This window comes from Trematomus bernacchii, unplaced genomic scaffold (assembly GCF_902827165.1).
Source record: "Trematomus bernacchii unplaced genomic scaffold, fTreBer1.1, whole genome shotgun sequence".
In the NCBI taxonomy this organism is placed as follows: Eukaryota; Metazoa; Chordata; class Actinopteri; order Perciformes; family Nototheniidae; genus Trematomus; species Trematomus bernacchii.
The window spans coordinates 11,169,691-11,189,137 of record NW_022987828.1 but is presented as its reverse complement, the minus strand read 5'-3'; the positions used below and the strand labels follow the sequence as shown (position 1 = coordinate 11,189,137).

General features: G+C 41.4%; 1 protein-coding gene across 2 annotated transcripts; it reads left to right on the top strand.

Annotated features, from left to right (window-relative positions):
• Positions 1–232: 232 nt before the first annotated feature.
• On the top strand, positions 233–17,884 carry zranb1b (zinc finger, RAN-binding domain containing 1b). 2 transcript variants are annotated; one of them, XM_034152263.1, is made up of 10 exons: positions 233–619; positions 2,026–3,092; positions 6,818–6,900; positions 8,233–8,386; positions 9,204–9,275; positions 10,598–10,796; positions 12,588–12,708; positions 13,114–13,243; positions 15,370–15,599; positions 16,232–17,884. In XM_034152263.1, the coding sequence occupies exons 2-10, from the start codon at positions 2,120–2,122 to the stop codon at positions 16,448–16,450; spliced, it is 2,181 nt and encodes a 726-aa protein (XP_034008154.1). In that variant the 5' UTR covers positions 233–619; positions 2,026–2,119; the 3' UTR covers positions 16,451–17,884. The 2 variants fall into 2 exon arrangements, with proteins under 2 accessions (XP_034008154.1, XP_034008153.1); XM_034152262.1 differs by having other exon boundaries at positions 6,818–7,005.
• The last annotated feature ends 1,563 nt before the right edge of the window (positions 17,885–19,447 follow it).

The following is a 19,447-nucleotide window of genomic DNA, read 5'->3' as shown; positions in this document are numbered from 1 at the left end:
ACATGTTTTTACTATAAGTAACTAGACTCATAGCATAAAAAAGGTAACATGTAAACTGAATTTTGTCGCTGGTATTACTATGACATTCGAGCCTGTTTTGCTTTCACTGAGCCTTTTAACAGTTGGAATGAGATACGTAGAATCTGATTGGTCAGTGTCAAGGGATACCCAAAAAACAACCAATCAGATTGGTTGGCAGATTCAGGTGGTAAATCCTGATCCTGCCCCTGACTGTAACACGGCCCAGAGCTCTCTGCTCTCCCTCGTAGTGTATTTTTTAGCTCTGCCTCGGTTGCTTCCCTTCCCCTGTGCCGCCATTAAAGCCCGTCAGCTTCGTGTTTGGGAGTCGGGAGAAGCATGAAGATGATTTAAAGCGTCAAAACAACCGAGCGAGGGAACGGGACTAGGGGGGGTTTGTTGCTCCGCGGTGTGTATGGACCTTTAACTGCCAACTAAACGGCACCCAAATAAGTAAATATGCGGTTAGTGTCGTCCAAGTGAGAGGAGCCCGAGTCCAGATTGGAGTGGGTTTCTCTGCCTTTGGGGGGCGGGGGGGGCTCGCGGAAGCTCCATTTGTTTTGGCTGCAGTGGGAAACTGAGGAGTGTAAACATAGCAAAGGTAAGCGATTGCGCGATCTTCTTGTAGACTTGATAAGGGCCTCCCTCCAACTGGTACAGGCAGACAGGGGCAAAACATAATCCCGTAATGGTAGCTGCTAGCTTGGCTATAATTCCTGGCTGGCAACCCGAACCACCTAGTTGTCATGTAAAATAACAAAACAGCTAGCTCGCGCCGTTGGTCTGTAAATTCTTGTTATAGAGTCAGGAGCTAGTTTGTTAGGTAAGAACTGTCTTCTGTAATATCAGTGGTGTATAGTAACTAGGTACATTTACTTATAAACAAAACAGGTAATTTATGTTATACTGAAATTGACTGCATAACACATACTTTTACTTAAAGTATATATTGATGCCAATGCTTTTTTGTACTTTTACTTGAGTAACGGTTTGAATGTAGGACATTTACTTGTAACATAGTATTCCTACAATAACTGAGTACTTCGTGTACCTCTGTGTAATAGCACAAATGACACTAGTCGACTGCTCATTTGAGTTTATTTATTTATTTCTGGCGAATGTATGAATTGTATGCACGAAACTAGTTGCTAGTCACGAGTAAACAGGTTGAACGTGACTACTTTAGCTTCAAGGCAAGGTTCCCATAGTTATTTGTGTGATATTTTTCTACAAAACGTGCAGCTCCGGAGGAATCGTGTCTCTGAATGTGCTGAATACCTCACAGTGTGTTGGTAAACTTGGAGGCGTGGTATAAACACAATCAGAGCCAACTCTTCTGTGAGCTTCCCCAGCGAGTTAACTTTAGCTTATTAGCCTTTGTCTAGTAAATAATGTTCACATTGTAACACCGGCACATGTGGTTTGGATCATTCACTTTCATATGTGGGTAAAGGGCTTTGGGACGAATTAAATTCCAGTGCATCAGTAAGTGTCTTAACCAGTCACGCGCCTCCCTGCTGGGTGTCTGGTTTCATATGTCCTTGTCTCTTGTTACCCAGCTCGGTTGTAGGGCACATTTGCCTGGTGTGTATAACTTACAGTATGTGTTTAAAGCCGGTGCCAGGTTTTAATACAGCTGCTCAGATTCACTGTTGCCATCCGGCTCCTTCCTGGCACTTTGCTTTCAGGGTTTCTAAACATTGCTCCCTTTGATTTTTGCAGCAAATTAGTGCCAGACCAAGAGCAAACAGCACTGTATAAGTGTTTGTCAGTAAGTGACCCAAAGGCCTGAGTGCCACAGGTGGTTGTAATAAAGCATGATGTTTTTGTTTTGTTTTTAAATAGTGCATTATCTGTGAGATTTACCATTGGAAAGCTGAGCTCCATATTTGCCAGTTTGAATGCAGAAACATTTTCATTATGTATTGTAGTTGAATGTTTATTTGGCATTCCATCTAAGTGTTTTTCACCAAAAATACCCTTCTTTTTTTCATCTTTGTACCCTAGTGTACTGCTTGCTGTGTGATCTCCTTCAGAGTGCGTCTGCCGAGCTGAGGATCCCTCTGAGCAGCAGGAAGCCTCCCTCAGCGTCGGTGCGACGATGACCGAGCTGGTTGCCAAGTGGCCCTGTGAATACTGTACATACGAGAACTGGCCGTCAGCCATCAAGTGCACCATGTGCCGCGCTCAGAGGCCCAGCGGGGGTGCTATCATCACTGAGGAGCCCTTCAAGAGCAGCCCCCCTCTGGATGCCAGTCTGCACCAGTGGGACCCTGCAGGCCTCAGCAACAGCCCAACCCAGGGGGGATCCAGCCTACTTATTTGCCCAGACTCCAGTGCCCGACCCCGCGTTCGCATTGCTGATGTACCTGAGACTAGTAGCAAGTGGTCATGCCACATGTGCACCTACTTGAACTGGCCTCGGGCCATCCGCTGCACCCAGTGCCTATGCCAGAGGCAACACGCTCAACACCAAAAGCATGGGCAACACACAGCCCATCAGGGACATATCACCCAGCACCCTCGCAGCCCCACAGAATCACCCCAGAGCTCAGGCTCCGGATGCCGTCCTGCTCCCTCAGCCACCATTACAGACCCCTGTGAGGAATATAATGACCGCAACAGGCTCAACACTCATGCACAACACTGGACCTGCACCGCCTGCACTTACGAGAACTGGGCCAAGGCACTTAAGTGTGTGGTATGTGATCACCCCAGGCCAAATAGTATGCTGGCTGAACCCATTGAGCTAGCATCAGAGCCTGAGATTCACCAACCTTCCTCAAAACGTAATCAGCAGGAAAGGGACAACAGGAGGGGTGTTGTTGGGCATGTGGTCGGGCAAGGAGTAGGGGGCGTGCTAGGGGGGGTAGTGGGTTGTAGCAGCAGCCAAAGAAGGTCACCTCCGACCTCAAAACGGGAGTCAGAGGTAAACATGGACTTTCAGAGGATTGAAGTGGCATCAGGGGCTGGGATTGGGATTAAAGAGGAACTGGAGGTGGATTTTAAAAAACTGAAGCAGATTAAGAACCGGATGAGAAGGACTGATTGGCTCTTCCTCAATGCCTGTGTTGGTAAGTTTCAATTATTTTAATGTAGCATGTATTGCATTTTAGGTTTTTTCCTTGTGTTTTGTTATGTTATGAAGTTGGCAATGACTCATCTGAGTGATGTAAAATAGACCAACAGAGAACTGGGTGACTGTGAAATGGGATTCCCCAGAATTTGTGTGAATACTTGATATGTTTTACCCTCCGCATTAGGTAAATGGTTAAAAAAAATTCAGCCAAGTCCAGGTGATTCTGATTGGCCTCCTTTTGATGCTGATATACTGCATATGTTCAGAAATCCCCTGCATTCAGCTGGTGTAGAACTCCCCTGCACAAACAGCGAGAGCAACCCACACTGTAGACTGGAGAATGTGGAGTGAGACGGAGGATGAACATTTAAGAACAACTAGTGATTGTTTTTTTCCCACCATCACGCTGCTATCTCACTCTTTCTCTTGCCTTCACCATGCCTACGTATAGTTTGTTCTGAACACCCACTCAACCTCCAGGCCTTCTTCCTTATATGGATCTTTGACAGACAATTCTTTTGTGTTAAACTGACAGCAAAAATTTGACAGCCATGCTTGTATTTGATATCCCAATGAAGCCCTCACAGTGATAGTCATACGGTTTTTCATTACGCTACATTCCTTAAATCAAAGGGATAATCGGGTCTGACTGTCACACAAACATCACAGTTTGCTTTAGGTCCTACACTTGGTCTATTGCTGCATGTGACAGGATGAATTCCCTCATGCCTGTGTGGCTTGTCCCCTTGGGACCAAGTCTCGTCTGGTCAGAGTGGGTCTGATTTCTCTTTTAGCATATTCAAGTGTTGGCTTTCCTTATTTGATCAGACATCTCTCCATTGTCCCTTAGAGGAAGTGAAATTCAAGCACTGTTTGAAATCACTCTCTATTTGCCAGAAGACTCATGACATGTATTTTTGTGAAAGTGTAGGTTATTTTCATGACTGATATCTGCCTATTGTTTCCTAATCATTTGCTCCTGGGAAAAGTGCCCATTATAGTTTCCCAGGGAGGATGTAGACATATGCATATTGATTGATTTATCTGACCAACAGCGAAACACCCCATAATATCCAATCCAATGCCTTTGTAAACAAAAAAACAAGCAACAAATATTCACATTTGAGGAGAATCATTTGGAATTTTTGCTTGCTAAAATGTATTATTTTATTATATTGTGAGCACACTCCTTCCCAATAAAACTTCAATGCAATGTTTAATCTTTTGCTCATAAACTGATGTGCAAATGTGTCAGCCTTGAAAAGTGAAAAGTATATATTTGTAAAGCATTTGGCAATAGCAATGACCTTCGCTCCTATATTCAGGATGACCTTATATCAACTCTCCAAACTCAACCGGTGTGGCTTACATGTGTGGTTACACCCTATCAGGAAAAGCTTGGTTGTAACTTATAGCTTTATAAATGGCTCTGGTTCATTTAGGGTCAGTGAGCCCACACACATAATACCACATAACTTTCCTAGCTGTTCTATGTGACAATGTCTGATGCGAAAGAAGACTATATTCTTCTTATTTAATTAATCATATTTGTGCCTGTAAATTGGGAAATCCCTGAAGATGTTTTTTGGAATACAAGAACTTCTGGTAATGCTATCCTGTCAATTAGGTATTGGGAATGGGTTGAAATACATCTTCACTACTTGTAAAGATGTAGCCCTCAGGACGTAGTTCTTACATAATTCCACTTGTCTGCAGTGCAGTTTTCAGTCTGTTGTGAGTGATGGTATTGTGTAACTTGAGAAAAGGAGGCAGATGTCTACACTATTATAAGGGAAAAAGATTCTGACAAAACATTTACATTCTGGCTTTTGCCCAAAGCAACTCACGAATAAATCCACTTTTTGTGGAAAGAAATAGTTCTAAGAAAATAAAAAAGGGTATAAAAAAATCCCACTTTTGCAGTAGGAGGAAGAAAAGGAAGACACAAGACGGAGATGTCCTTGTTTTATCTATGAAGCACTGTTTTAATGTTAACTGTGATGATCAAGGTTGTTTTCCATGCCATAACAGAAAACCCCTGCTAGGCAGACAAATCTTCCGGTGTATGATAAATTTACATTACCACTGACTATTGATCATTTTCTTTTGACAGAGGTCACAACAGTCTACATTACTGAAAGAAAAAACATGTACTGAGTGGGAGAGAAGATACCAGCATCACTTAGCCTGATCCATCCCCTATCTCCTCTGTCTTTAAGTGTATGCCATTTTGCATATTTGCGCCGTTTTTGTTCTCTGAAAGATCTGTGGGTACAGTACCGGCTGCAGGGCAACAGGCACACCCACACTAATACAGTGTTTTTTGGAAAGTGGTTGTGATCCCTCTTCATCACACTGCGCTGCTATTGTGTAGTTTCTCTCCTCATCTCTCACAGTGCTAGCCAGCTCCACATGGCACAGCGAGTCCTTCCACCCACTCCATGTCTCTCTGGGTCTCACTCGCACAGATCATGCAGCAGAGCATTGTGTGTGGTCCTTTGACGCGAGAACAAAAGCTCAACAGTGTTTGATGCTTTCAAAAAGTACGAGAGAATACTACATGGGCCTTTACTGTACATGCTAGAAAAGGAAAGAGACACTTTGTGTTGCTCTGTGGCATTGGAATTAATTGACACGTTGTTGTTTGAGTTTATTTATTACATCATGATCACACACTTGTCTAAATAGTTTCTCCTTCAATAGATTCTAAATGTGTATTCATCTCATTGCGTCTGCTGCCATTTTGATCGCAGTACTAATGGCTGGCATTGGTCTGAGCTTTTTCTGTGTCTAATGAATCATACGACCACCCACATATCCATTTCAGTCCACCTTTAATCGGTGTGTGCAATTGCTTTGGTTTAGGAGTTGAATCAAAGACATACCCCAGCAGGACAGTTCACTATTACAGCCACACACTGCATGCTCGCAACCTTTTTTTCAATCCTTTTTTACTTGAAGGCACAGATTAATGTCGCGGTCTCGAGCATCAGATGTGTATGAGTTCATAGGATTACTAAAGGAAAGCTTACTTGGCATAATAACTTCAAAGCAAACGACTGGTTTATTCTTCAGACATTCAAATATGTCTCTACAGTTTGAATGTCTCGTTGAATAGATCGGCGCTTCGAGTTTGTGTGTTTGTGGTTGACATAAATAGCTTTTGTCAGATGGTAATATTTGCACACTGTGCCAAAAAAAGTAAAGAAAAGCAAACACCTGCATCTGTCAGATCAAACACATCGTCCAACCCTCACGCTAAAATCTAAGCCTGGAGATTAAGAGGGGGGGGAAATATCTGGCAGATTACAATGTGGCCCCCTATTGTCTTTTTCTCTTCACTTCAAAGTCAGTGAAGTCTCGAAGCTGTTACAGCTGCCACAGAGATAAAGCACATTCTGCTCTCTAAAATGTTATACTTAATGGATGAGTACAGAATGTCCTCTGCACACGCTTGTTCTTAAGATGACTCATTTTTGTATCCATTGATGTGATTTTAGTACAGATATCACAGTTGTCAACAAGTACAACCCTTAAGGCTGCATGATGCAATTGAAGTAAACACATTTTCACTTTTCAGATTTTTTGATTTATATATTACTAATGATGTTAATTTGGGTAAAATGCACAAACTGCTTGATTTGTTTTATGTCTTTTATTAAAAAGTATTACAAAAAATGTTTATAAATGTGACCGTTTCCCCCTCTCTTTGTCTGAAAGGTGTTGTGGAAGGTGACCTGGCAGCTGTGGAGGCCTACAAGTCATCGGGAGGTGACATCGCACGGCAGCTATCATCAGACGAGGTGCGCCTATTAAACCGCTCGTCTGCATTTGATGACGGCTTCACGCTGGTTCACCTAGCCATCCGCTTCCAGAGACAGGACATGCTGGCTGTGTTACTCACAGAGGTCAGTGCAGACAACAAACAGATTGTGAGTCCAGTTCAGGAACCACCTGCCCCGGGTATCAGCTGATGGACGGGGGAACCTTCCAAACACACGGCAACCCCCGACTACACTCTGCCATCTAATATCTATACTAGGCAGATTATAGATCAATGTGGATCATTCTGTTCAACAAATGCAACATTTAAATTGTTTTGCATCATGGAAATGTGTTTTTCATAATCCCATTTCGCCTGTTATTTAAAAAATAAATTCAAAGCCATGGTCTCCAGTGGAAATTACCCCCTTGAATCAGGGTTATGATTGCAGCAGAGCTTGTTTCTGGGTCAGCGTTGATGCAGCTTTTTCTTGTGAAGTCTCTTAATCTCAACGTCCAATGAGATCAGCCCGGAGGACTGACAAGGGCAAATGGTCTGTAGAGAGGAAGGAGACACGCTCCTCTCTCTGTGCCTGCGGGAGTATGATAGCCGTTCCTTTATTTACAACGTTTTTATGTTTTTAATTATTTTTATATTGAGTATTTTGATAAAAATGTGGGTTCTCTGGTGTGTCTGTGCAACAAGACAGCTGATGTATGTGTGTGTTCGTCTGCAGTGTGCTTGTGCTGAGGTTGGCTGCAGCTCACTTACCGTCAGCACTGTGATCCCAGATTATCTGTAAACACACCTCTCCTCCCACACTGTCTGTCCCAGTTCTTTTTTCTAAGGGGGTCAGTGAGTAACCGCTGGTTCATGCCCCCGAAAAAGCGCCAAAGCTGACATCTGCTCGAACACCACACATATATACACTTCTATTCTGAGATTAGATTTAGTACAAGTGAAATTAGATCTCTGAGTCAACTGTGCCGGAAAAGGAATTTAAATGTATTTTTGCTATATGTGCTATCAGCAGCCATCACTAGCTTAAGCCAAAAGGCAAATACTTTCATTAGTATTATTACTTGTATTGGTATCTCCACGAAGCTTCCTTATTTCAGAATTGTATTTAAGCACCAAGACATCTGAGATTCTGTCAGCTCATCATCCAGTAGTAGTTAAGCATATGTTCCTCCTTATTTCTCTCTCTAGCCTTTTTAGTAATGTCACACCTTAAATCATGCAGCTAAACTACCTTAAAATCTGTTATGGCATAAGTTAAAACAGCTCTTCTTATTTGAATTATTTTGTGGTTACCTCTGTCTTATATTCTCTTATAAAGTACTTGTATCTTCCTCCCACCCTCTCTGTGCAGGTGTCCCAACAGGCAGCCAAGTGTATCCCTGCCATGGTGTGTCCTGAGCTCACGGAGCAGATCCGTCGAGAGGTGGCAGCGTCTCTTCACCAGCGCAAGGGAGACTTCACCTGCTATTTTCTCACTGACTTGGTGACCTTCACCCTGCCTGCAGGTCAGCACCACAAACAAATATGCAACTGTCTTAAAACAATAAGCATGACTGTCATAGCATGAATTCCAGCAGCTGTCCAGAAAGTATGGTTTCTGGGTTTTGTGAAAACTCTGTGGCTGACAGAAACCCAGTCTAGCCCTCCCCTCTGGCTTGCCAAGTGTGTGACAGAATGCTTGTTTTGTTTACTTGTGGCTTGTGAAATTGCTAGTTGTTTGGATGCTGATTGGACATAATGCTATGGTTGTCTGATTCCAACTGTAGAAGATGGAGGCTACGCCTGGCTCACTGTTTGAGTATTGTTCTTGCATACTGGAGTATACCATCACCGCAAAAATGCATGTTTCTTGTTCATTACAAAGATATATTTAGCCATTTTGCTAATGAATGTGTAAAATGTCATGCATTCAGTGCTATTTCAGTTGAGCTTCATTGTGTGGAATAGCTATTTATGTTGCTGGTGGTTAGGCTAAAGATTTTTGTTATGTGTTGACAATGCAGACCTTGGCGTATGGCCACTATAGAAAGCCATTCTGTTCAGTTCCACAAAGTCACTGCATTCCTTTATTTTAGCTGAAGAATAAGCCTCTGTGTTGACAAGAGCACGGAGCATGCAGTGAAAGCCAGTGGCCATTGTGGAAAGAACAAAACATGGTGGCTTGAGTTGAAATGAGCCATGCCAGAAACAAAAATTCTAGTTGGCCTTTAAATCATTTCAGTTAAGAATAATAGCTAGTTTAAATAAAATATCAAAATGATTAATAAAACTCAGACTGTGCTCTCCGTGTCATTATTTATAATACCCTTTTTTTTGCGTCAGACATTGAAGACTTGCCCCCAGCAGTTCAGGAGAAGCTGTTTGATGAGGTGCTGGACCGAGACGTACAAAAAGGTGAAATATTTACTCTGTCCACTTCCTGACTTTGTGTTGCAGTTACACCAATCACACGCTGTGCTTACATATGGATGCAATTGCTTTGAGAAAGAGAAACCCGATTCCAAGATGACTACAATAGAGGGGAATGGCAAACATTGGGAGCCCCCTCTCAAACTGTATACTATAGTGGGAAAGCTGCCTAATACAGACAGTGATATATAACTTGTAATTTCCCTCTCGCCAGCACAGCGTTTTGCCTTCCTGCTTGTCACTCTGCCAGGCGCTCTGTCCTTATCGTGTGGAGCTGCTGCCTCTGCCTTAATCATCCTAATTGAGTTTGAGGGATTTCTCTGATCCCCATGTAATGATTTGTATTTAGCCTCAGCCCACACATGTACAAATATAAACAAAAAGGCATGGTTTTGTATTCAAAACTGTTCTTTATTTAGTTTCTTGCTTACATGGGTGTCATGTTAAATTAGTCACCTGGGCCTTATTTTTGGCACTACAATATATTTCCAAAGATACAGAAACCCTTATTTCACCTTGACTCAATGAGACAATCCTTAATCTCAACCACAGGTTTTCACTGCCCTTTGAATGACACAAAACCAACATTATCTTCGATTTCTCTGTGCTAACTTGCCCAAATTAGTGACATTGCGCCACTCAAGTATAATACATAGATGTTCCAAACCTTTTCTGATGACCTAGTGACGAGCTTTTGAAAGATATTGAACAGACATTAGACTTTAAAAAAAGAAACTGCTGAATTCTTATAACAATATTCATATATTCATTTTATATTTAAGCGCTTTGAGCACCAGGAAAAGCGCTATATAAAACACATGTATTATTATTATTATTATTATTATTATATAATAAAATAGAAAAAGCACCAAAATGTAGTAAGAAGATGTTTGTCCTGCTTTTACAGTGTAGTAATACAATGCCACATTGATTTGGAGGCACTGGGTTAGATGTGTCTTTGTACCTACTAGGACATTTCCAGACTATCTGTTTTGTGGTGTACATGTAGAGCTATTTGGACATCCTGTGAGTTACACAGAAAAAGAAACTGATGAATCGTAATACACACACATCACATCTTTGCAAGCCTAAAAATCTAAATAAATAACAAAACCTTAAAGATAGTATAACATTACAAATAAAATACAAAATAAATGAAGAAAAAAAGGCCCATTTCATTATTGTATGGAAGAACTATCTCTCAGGGTAATTACAAAATATGTGTTCCCTTTGAGGTAAAAACTGTTAATACCACTGAGTTGTTGCAAAGACAAACGGTCCTGATCTTCTCCTTCGTCCTTGTGCAGAGCTTGAAGAGGAGTCTCCCATCATCAACTGGTCCCTGGAGCTGGCCACCAGGTTGGACAGCCGGCTGTACGCCCTGTGGAACCGCACGGCCGGGGACTGTCTGCTGGACTCAGTGCTGCAGGCCACATGGGGCATCTACGACAAAGACTCAGTGCTCCGCAAGACCCTCCACGACAGCCTGCACGACTGCTCCCACTGGTGAGACCCCGGGAGCACAGATACTGAGTGTTTATAGTCCTTTAAGACTCAACCTGTGAGCAGCATGGCGTGCTGACCTGCATCTAGTCTCAGGCATGTTTATACCATGTTTAGGAGACTGAATGACACAATGCACCAAAAGGTAGAAAAGTGTTTTTAATTAGCAAACATCTTTATTTGGGCCAAAGGTACGTTTTTTTAATACAATTCTAGACCATTGCAGTTTTAGCAAAACATGCGTGTGTCAGCCATGTTTAATCTTGGGGAAACCTATCATGCTATATTTAAATGATATATTGTAGGGCCATACCTATATAAGGTATATTTATACGTTTCTGTTTTCGAAATATCAAACAGATCATGCATTTTAGCCATGCCTCATTTCGCTCTATGTGTTTGCTGTCTACGGGGCTGATTTTGTGAGACCACGCCCCCCTGCAGGAGAGGTGAGACGTGCTCTGATCAGCTGCTGGGCTGTCAGAAGAGGGGGAGAAAAAGAGATCTCCGTCCTCCGTGTTTTATTATATAGAGTCGTTATTCATTTGTTTTAAAGCTCAATAAATAACAAAGAAGACCTTTGACCGGCACTTTTCTAATTTTGTCCGGAAGATTTAAACTTTAACGGACATCTTGACCGGCGAAAGAAACTGAAACTGAAACTCTGCCGCACGGTCCCCTCGTTCCTTGGAAGAGGCGGAGAGGTGGGTGTTTGTCATCTGCTGGTGGACTAACCGGAGAGAATTACAGTGCTTGCCTCGACGGGGAGGGATTGCATTGAATTAAAGCAGCGGGAGCAAACGCTTGCCTCGGGGAGGGAGAAAGAAAGCCACAGCGGAGAATAAACAGAAGGGTAACCATGGTAACCAAGTCTTCTTCGCTGCTTTTGTGGCAGACAACAGCGCCACTTACAGGCCTGGCATATGTACTACAGCGTCTCCAGCGCTATCGAGCGGCAATGGCCGGCCGTGGCCCAACCCCACATTCCCCTGATAGGTGGAGAGTTGGCCCAATAGCCGTAGCGCCACTGTCCTGACGTCAGGACAGTGTTCAAATCTGGATCAGTTTTTATCAGATCCGTTGCAGCCCCTTTTTTAGAGATTTGGGTATGGAGGAAAATAGAGAGGGTTGTGTTTTCTGACACTTGGTGAGTTCCCTGGAACACCGGGGACACATATTCATGTATAAAAGATGTACAAAAGTGCATTTTGCATGATAGGTCCCCTTTAAACATTTAGTTTAGACTGTTTTACACAGTAAGGTTAAACATTTTGCAGGTTAAGTTTTAGTATTTTGGTCAAGCACAAAGAAACAGCTGAAACTTAACCTTCAGTGGTCTCAAGTTATGTTTTGCTTTCTTTGGCCTTGCACGACTATGTTGGAAATTGTGGTTTAGAGGTCGGGATATAATCCAAGAATCCAAAATCTGGATTGCCGGCTCATGCAGAGATCTGCGACTTTGATCTAGAACTGAGAGGCTTTGACTGGGAGACCAGTCGCACACATTTTAGAGGAGATTAATGCTCTCTTACCCGAGTGTAAAGTCAGAAGCACTGCAACAATTTAAGGCCGTATTCTACAGGAACACAACAGCCCAGTGTGACTCATGTCTATTTCTAAACTCTGGGATTTGCAGTGAGAAAATGACTATTTAGATATAATGAGTAATTGCCATGCAACCTAAACCCCAACAGGGATGAATAGCAGTCACACGCCTTTCTGCACAGAGAGGTCAATTAATGTCAACAGACATAACAGTGTGTGTGTGTGTGTGTGTGTGTGTGTGGTCTGCAGGTTTTACACGCGCTGGAAGGAGTGGGAGTCGTGGTATTCCCAGAGCTTCGGCCTGCACTTTTCCCTTCGGGAGGAACAGTGGCAGGAGGACTGGGCTTTCATCCTTTCCCTGGCTAGTCAGGTACATGCACATGAAAGCAAACACACACATTAATATGGAGGACAGGAGCTTGATGTGCTTCAAATGTGACACACTAATGATGTATGAATTATGCAAGAAGCTTTACTGCTCTTACCGCAGTATACTTAATCTGTTCTGCCCTGTGAAAGTGCATCCTGTCTGTCATCAGCACTTCTCTGCCTCTCACCGCTCTGTGTGACCTCACTGACTAAGTATTTTGGGCGGGTTGTTATTATATCTGGGTGTGAAAGCGCAGTAACTGTGTGAGTTTTTTCATGTTTTAACACTTGCTGGGGTAACTTGGCAGAGGGAATGTACAGTATTCACGACTCCATGCCTTGTAGGTTAAAAAAAACCCCGGCTTTTTAACTACATTTTCCCCTTTGTGTCGTACTTTCTTTGCAGCCTGGATCCAGCTTGGAGCAGACCCACATTTTTGTTCTTGCACACATACTTCGTAGGCCTATTATCGTCTATGGAGTGAAGTATTACAAAAGTTTCCGTGGAGAGACGCTTGGGTACACCCGTTTTCAAGGTGAGGAGATCTTTCACTGTCATGAGAAATCATATTTGAATGTGGAGTGCAGCTCCATGCCAGTGGCCGTATAAGGACTACACTTCTTCTGTGAAACAGCTCCAGCCTACATGTGTCTGCATAGCTTACATAGCAGACATAACTGCCCCTCTGCACTGTCAGTAACTGTTTACAACATGTTTCAGGCTAGTTTCTTTCCTTAAGGAAGTATTTTGGGCTGTGTGACTCAAAATAACATAAACAACAGAACACTCATGCCTATTTATAGGAGGGAGTGGTGGACAAAGTATTGTAATTATTTACTTGAAGTAAAGTACTGTAAATACTGTACTACCAGTAAAGGTCCTGCATTCAAAACGTTACCCAAGTAAAGTAAGTAAGTCAGGTCGTGCTTAACTGTATTCTCTTTGGTTGTTAAACAGAAATGCATCACATTCTCTAATATCATCATTTATTTGTAGCATCTTTTGTCTGTGCATCTGAGAGAATAACTAGATTATTTAGCTTAAGAGTTAGGAGAGTTTTCCCAACCCTTCATTTTCTTGTTTATCAGAATATATATTTAAAGTTTGCAAATTTCGAGATGCATTGTTTTCACTTGACAGGAAGAAAAGTGTAATCTTAATGTTCAGGTAACCAACGCTACTGGACAAATGTATTTGAGTAAAAAGCACATTTCTCCCTCTGAGACGTAGTGGAGTCGAAGAATTAAGTTGCATTTATACAAATACCTAGCATAGTTTGAACTTTAGCGCAGTACTTAAGTAAATGCATTACACTGTGGATGCTGTGAAGTGTTTCACACACACATCCAGACGCACGTGAACATGTGTAAACCATCAGACCCTGTGAGCGTGGGGGGGGGAGGGGTCTCGCAGTAAAAACAGCCTGTTTTCAGTTTGTCTGCTGCGTGATGTTGCACAGGGGATGATGGAAGTGCTCTGTAATGGACAGCTGCCCGCCTGATGGATCCCTGATTTACTGTTGCTGAGAGCCAGAGTAAAACACACAGAGGGGGGGTGCAGAGCAGCACCTATAGAGAGGGGGGGGGGCACCCAGTAACAACAAACTGTTATTACTGGGAGACGAGAGAAGCTAAACTGAAACAAGGGTGTGCATTGTGGACCCAGTGTGCAGCCAAGGAAATATGGAATATGAGCACATGTGTCGTGCAAATCCTGTATGTCATTCTGTAGCTCACATTGACAATATGTTGTGAATGTAACACAAATAGTTTGCTGAACTTTAGTTACTTAGCAGATCAATCATTTTAACTACAAGACATACAACCAGTTCTTATATTCATTTAATGGTTTATAAAATAGAATGCATTTATACTGATTAAACAATGCAACAGTATATACTATGTTAAACTCAGCAATACCTCGACCAACTTTAACATTAAAATGTTTTTATAAATGTTACTTCATCTGTGAAAACAATCCCATAATGTTTCTCTGCTGTATAACATTTACTTATACTTGATATACTATGAATACATTTTGAACATATTGCTTTTGCAATTCAGATTTTGAACACTTTTGTTATTGATACGTTTTACTTACTCAAAGGTAATAATTGCTATAATTTGGCTTTCTTACCAAATATTTATTTGTTTCCTATCAATATTAGCCCTCTCTTAACTTTATCAAAGAACCTGTTCATCATTAGTTTTATTGAAAGAGGAAAACATAAACACAAATAAGTACAGTTTATGAAGATTGCGTAACTGTATTGATTTAGGACCAACACTAAAGCAGATTTGTTTCTCCTTTTTGAAAGTGTGATTTAATACATTATTGTTACCACAGAGAGAAGCCATGTGGTCATGACAAATGCAAAACAATGTTTTTGAAATGGTAATTAACACTAATTAGCCTTTCATCGTGCCGCTGTGAGAGGGAAAGAGATTAATTCAAAATAATTCTGAAAGCATTCACGAACCAAACGGTCATTAAAAAACAAGCCATTATTCTCAAACATTTAAAAAAAAGCATTTAATTGAATTGCACTTCTTCCAACGATGTTATACACTTTATATAACTATGCAGCTTTAGTTGTTTGTCTAAAGTGCATTACTATATTTACGTAACACCCTCTCTGTGTCCCCCCCCTCCCCCCTTCAGGTGTGTACCTGCCTCTTCTGTGGGAGCAGAGTTTCTGCTGGAAGAGCCCCATCGCCCTGGGTTACACGCGGGGACACTTCTCAGCGCTGGTTGCCATGGAGAACGACGGCTTCGACAATCGCGGCGCGGGCGCCAACCTCAACACCGACGACGACGTCACCGTGACGTTCCTGCCGCTGGTGGACAGCGAGAGGAAGCTGCTTCACATCCACTTCCTCTCAGCGCAGGAAGTAAGGCCCCCCCCCCTTTAGTGTCTACACATTTCTTGTTTGTCTTGAATTTGTCTTTATTTATTTGTTTATTCCACACATGGCAGTTATTTTAAAACAAAACATGTACACTTATACTGGTTGTTGTTTTTATAGCGCATGGTGGAAAGGAGCAGGGAGAAGAACATCTTATTTGACCTGCCCCTTCTTACAAAAACTAAAGGAATGAAATAAAGTAAAATAAAAGCAATATTCTTTCAGTCACAGTTGCTTACAAATACTGAAACATAAAACCAGAACACAATCAAAAGTCAACTTCATACTGTCTAATTACGCTTTCTTATACATTTTCTTAAACATAAAATGTTGTGGGCTTCTATCTTTGACTACATGTGTCTTTTATCCACGCAGCTAAAGCTCAACATGAAAACAGTTGGAAGCAGTTACTCCCAGCATTCTGTTTCCATAGTAACAAACTGTTAGTGTGAAAATAGTACATCACAGAAAAGGCTCATGAGTGGATTGCTAGTGTTGAACCTCACAAACTGCTGAATTGCTCCCTTAGAGTCCGCTACAAACGTATCTACTTGAGTTTATTTGTTACTCTACTATCAATGTGGCTCCCACTGATGGTGGTATCTGTCCCCCTGCAGATGGGTAACGAGGAGCAGCAGGAGAAGCTGCTGCGGGAGTGGCTGGACTGCTGTGTGACGGAGGGGGGGGTGCTGGTGGCTCTTCAGAAGAGCTCACGACGTCGCAACCACCCTCTGGTCACCCAGATGGTGGAGAAGTGGCTGGACGGGTACCGGCAGATCCGCCCCTGCGCGTCTCTGTCTGACGGAGAGGAGGAGGAGGACGATGAAGACGAGTGACAGAACTGAAGCGAGGCGAGGGAGGCGGTCTGCTGGGAGGGGGGGGGCAGGACTCCTCCCTCTCCTCTATCTTACAGTTTTTTTTTTTCTTTCCTGACACGGACAAACTGTGAAAGCCTTCAGGAGAGGACAGGGAACCAAGCCCCCCCCCCCACTGACAGGAGACACTGCTGCTCTTCTATCACACGCAGGCACTCGGACAGACACCTAAAAACACGTGCAACACTTTACTCTGAAAACGCTGAGACTGACAAACTGCTGCGAGACAAAGGTTTACGAATGCAAACAACCTTTTGATTTGTTTTTCAAATGTAAAGGAATAAAGGATTCTCGATCCATAGATGTAAATGCATGTGGTTGTTTTAAAAAGAGTATAAGGAAATATACCAGCATTTATATCTGTTCAGTGTGGGCACTGAGAAAAGCACACTTCCAAATTGATCTTTTTGATGTTTCTTTTTCCATTTTAAGACTTGGCTTGTTAAGTTTTTTTTTCTGAATGGGCAGGGACAAAGCCAATAAATATTATCTGTAGAAAACCAGAGATTGTGTAATACTAAATGACTTTAATCCTTATTACTAATAAGCACTGCACATTTATTAAAAAACATTTCTATATAAATACAGTATCATTGCTTGAATTAAGGTCATATATGAAGCTCTTGGAAAAGGGAGATTTCCCCTTTACAAGTCAAATCTACACTCAATCTTCGCACACAAACATTCATGTTGGATCTTTGGTTGACCTTTTTCAGACTGATTGAAGTTGCGTGTGTGTGTGTGTTTTCTCTTCTCTGAAATTACTCTACATATTTATTGTTTGGAAACTTGTGGTTTTGTTAATTATTCTCTCAATCTTGATGAAGACACGTTGCACAGAAACACTGTTGCTGTGAGGAAAGGAACCAATCATCACCATCAGTGAAAAGTTTACTTGCGTTATTGCGTGCGATTTAGTACCTCATCTGGATGCCTCAAATCTGGTGCTTTTCTTTTGGGCAGGCAGAGTGAGAGACACATTTAATGTCAACATAACGTCACAGCGTTGTTTGTTATTTCCTCTTTGTCCCTTTTTTCCCTCATAGCATTTGTTGTCAAGGTCATGGTACACGTCAGTTCACCTCCTCTGTTTGTTGTCCTCATGTCCTCCTTTAAGTTTGTGATTAAGGTCATTGTGAGACTGCAACATATAAAACCAAAGCTGACAGAAGAAAAAACAAGTTACTTTTTTTGCTGTGAATGTTTTTGCATTTCGTTTTTTTTCTTGCCATTGCGTACTGTAACCTCTTTCCTGTTTCATTTGAGCATCTCCTGTATGTTGCTTTGTATTTATGATGCAAGTTGTGACTATGATGGTGTGTGGATTTAGGCCTGACTTCACTATACAGAGTGTAACGCAATGAACAGGCAAAATAAATGTCCAACTAAACTGCTTCTTGTCTGATGTTCTTAGAAATCAATTCTGTTAGTTCATGTTTTAGTTTATTCTGTGATTTACATTGATAAAAACATAGTATAGTTAGTTAACCGTAAACAAATGTGATTCAAAATATAATAGTGTAGTCATTTCAACTAATCCTAAAAATGTCATTATGGCTTAACATGTTATAGTAAATGCTGTTCTATGCAGTCAAACATCATAGTACAGTTTGTCAAACATTATAAAAGATTGTCACAACAATTATAGAATGGTATGTTCTGTAAAAAGTACATATGCTATAGTATGTCATAAAAAATGTCATGTATTGTTATCTCTTTATTGTATTTGTTTAAACAGAGGTAATGAGATGATTCTGACAGCATTGTCAGAGAAGGCCACAAGATTCAGATTGGCCACTGCCTCCAACATCTACAAATATATCGTAACCATGTGTTTAGATATAGAGCCTATGTTAAGACTTCATTTTCTCATCCATAACGCTCAATGTTTAATACTTAAATGTGTGAATGCTTATGGAGTCAAACACATCAATAATAACAATTTATATTGTGCACTAGGAAGGCAGAAATCACTTCTATTCTCATGCATTCAGATACATCCCCTAGAAAATACAGAGAATATCAGCGTTTACACGTAAAGTTTCTTATAAAGATCATACATACAAAGTCGAGACGTGTGAAAACTAATTAATGGAAAACTCTTGGGTGTTTTTAATATCCTCCATATCATTTGACCTTATGACTCCTAATCAATGTAGCATTGTATAACTGCAAAAGACATCCGGGACACACCTTGTTGTATATCATTTCAATGCTGCTTCTATTTTATATGATATCATGGGAACTTATAAACCAAAATCAATGTACCATTTTTATTGAATTTTAGTCCACCTTATACATTAATATTGTTGAACAAATCAACAGTCTCAATCCCTTTAATAGCTTTCATGTCAAGTTACCCATTGACTACCAATCCATGCCCTATGTTATAACTACATTGGATAATTAAGACATACATCTCTCGCTTCTTTTATAATTAAAATAATATTTTAAGGAAAAAAAAACAGCCGTCTGTTTAATGTCGAATTTATTTTCAACAGTTTCAACGCCATGTGACCGAGTGACATCAAATCAATGCACCGTTGTATTACTTAAAGTGGACCTATCATGCTATATTTGAATAATATAGTGTAGGACCATACCTATATAAGGCATATTTATACTTTTTTTTTTTCAAAATACCAAACAGATCATGCATTTTAGCCATGCCTCATTTTGCTCAATTTGACAATTTCTAGCTCTGGGCTGATTCTGTGAGCAACAGCACCATCTAGAGGCCTGGCATATGTACTACAGCGTCTCCAGCGCTTTCGAACTGCAATGTCCGTGGCTGTCTCCTCCTGATTGGTGGAGTTGGCCCAATAGCCGTAGTGCCACTGTCCTGACGTCAGGACAGTGTTCAAATCTGGATCAGTTTTTATCAGATCCGTTGCAGCCCATTTTTTAGAGATTTGGGTATGGAGGAAAATAGAGAGGGTTGTGTTTTCTGACACTTGG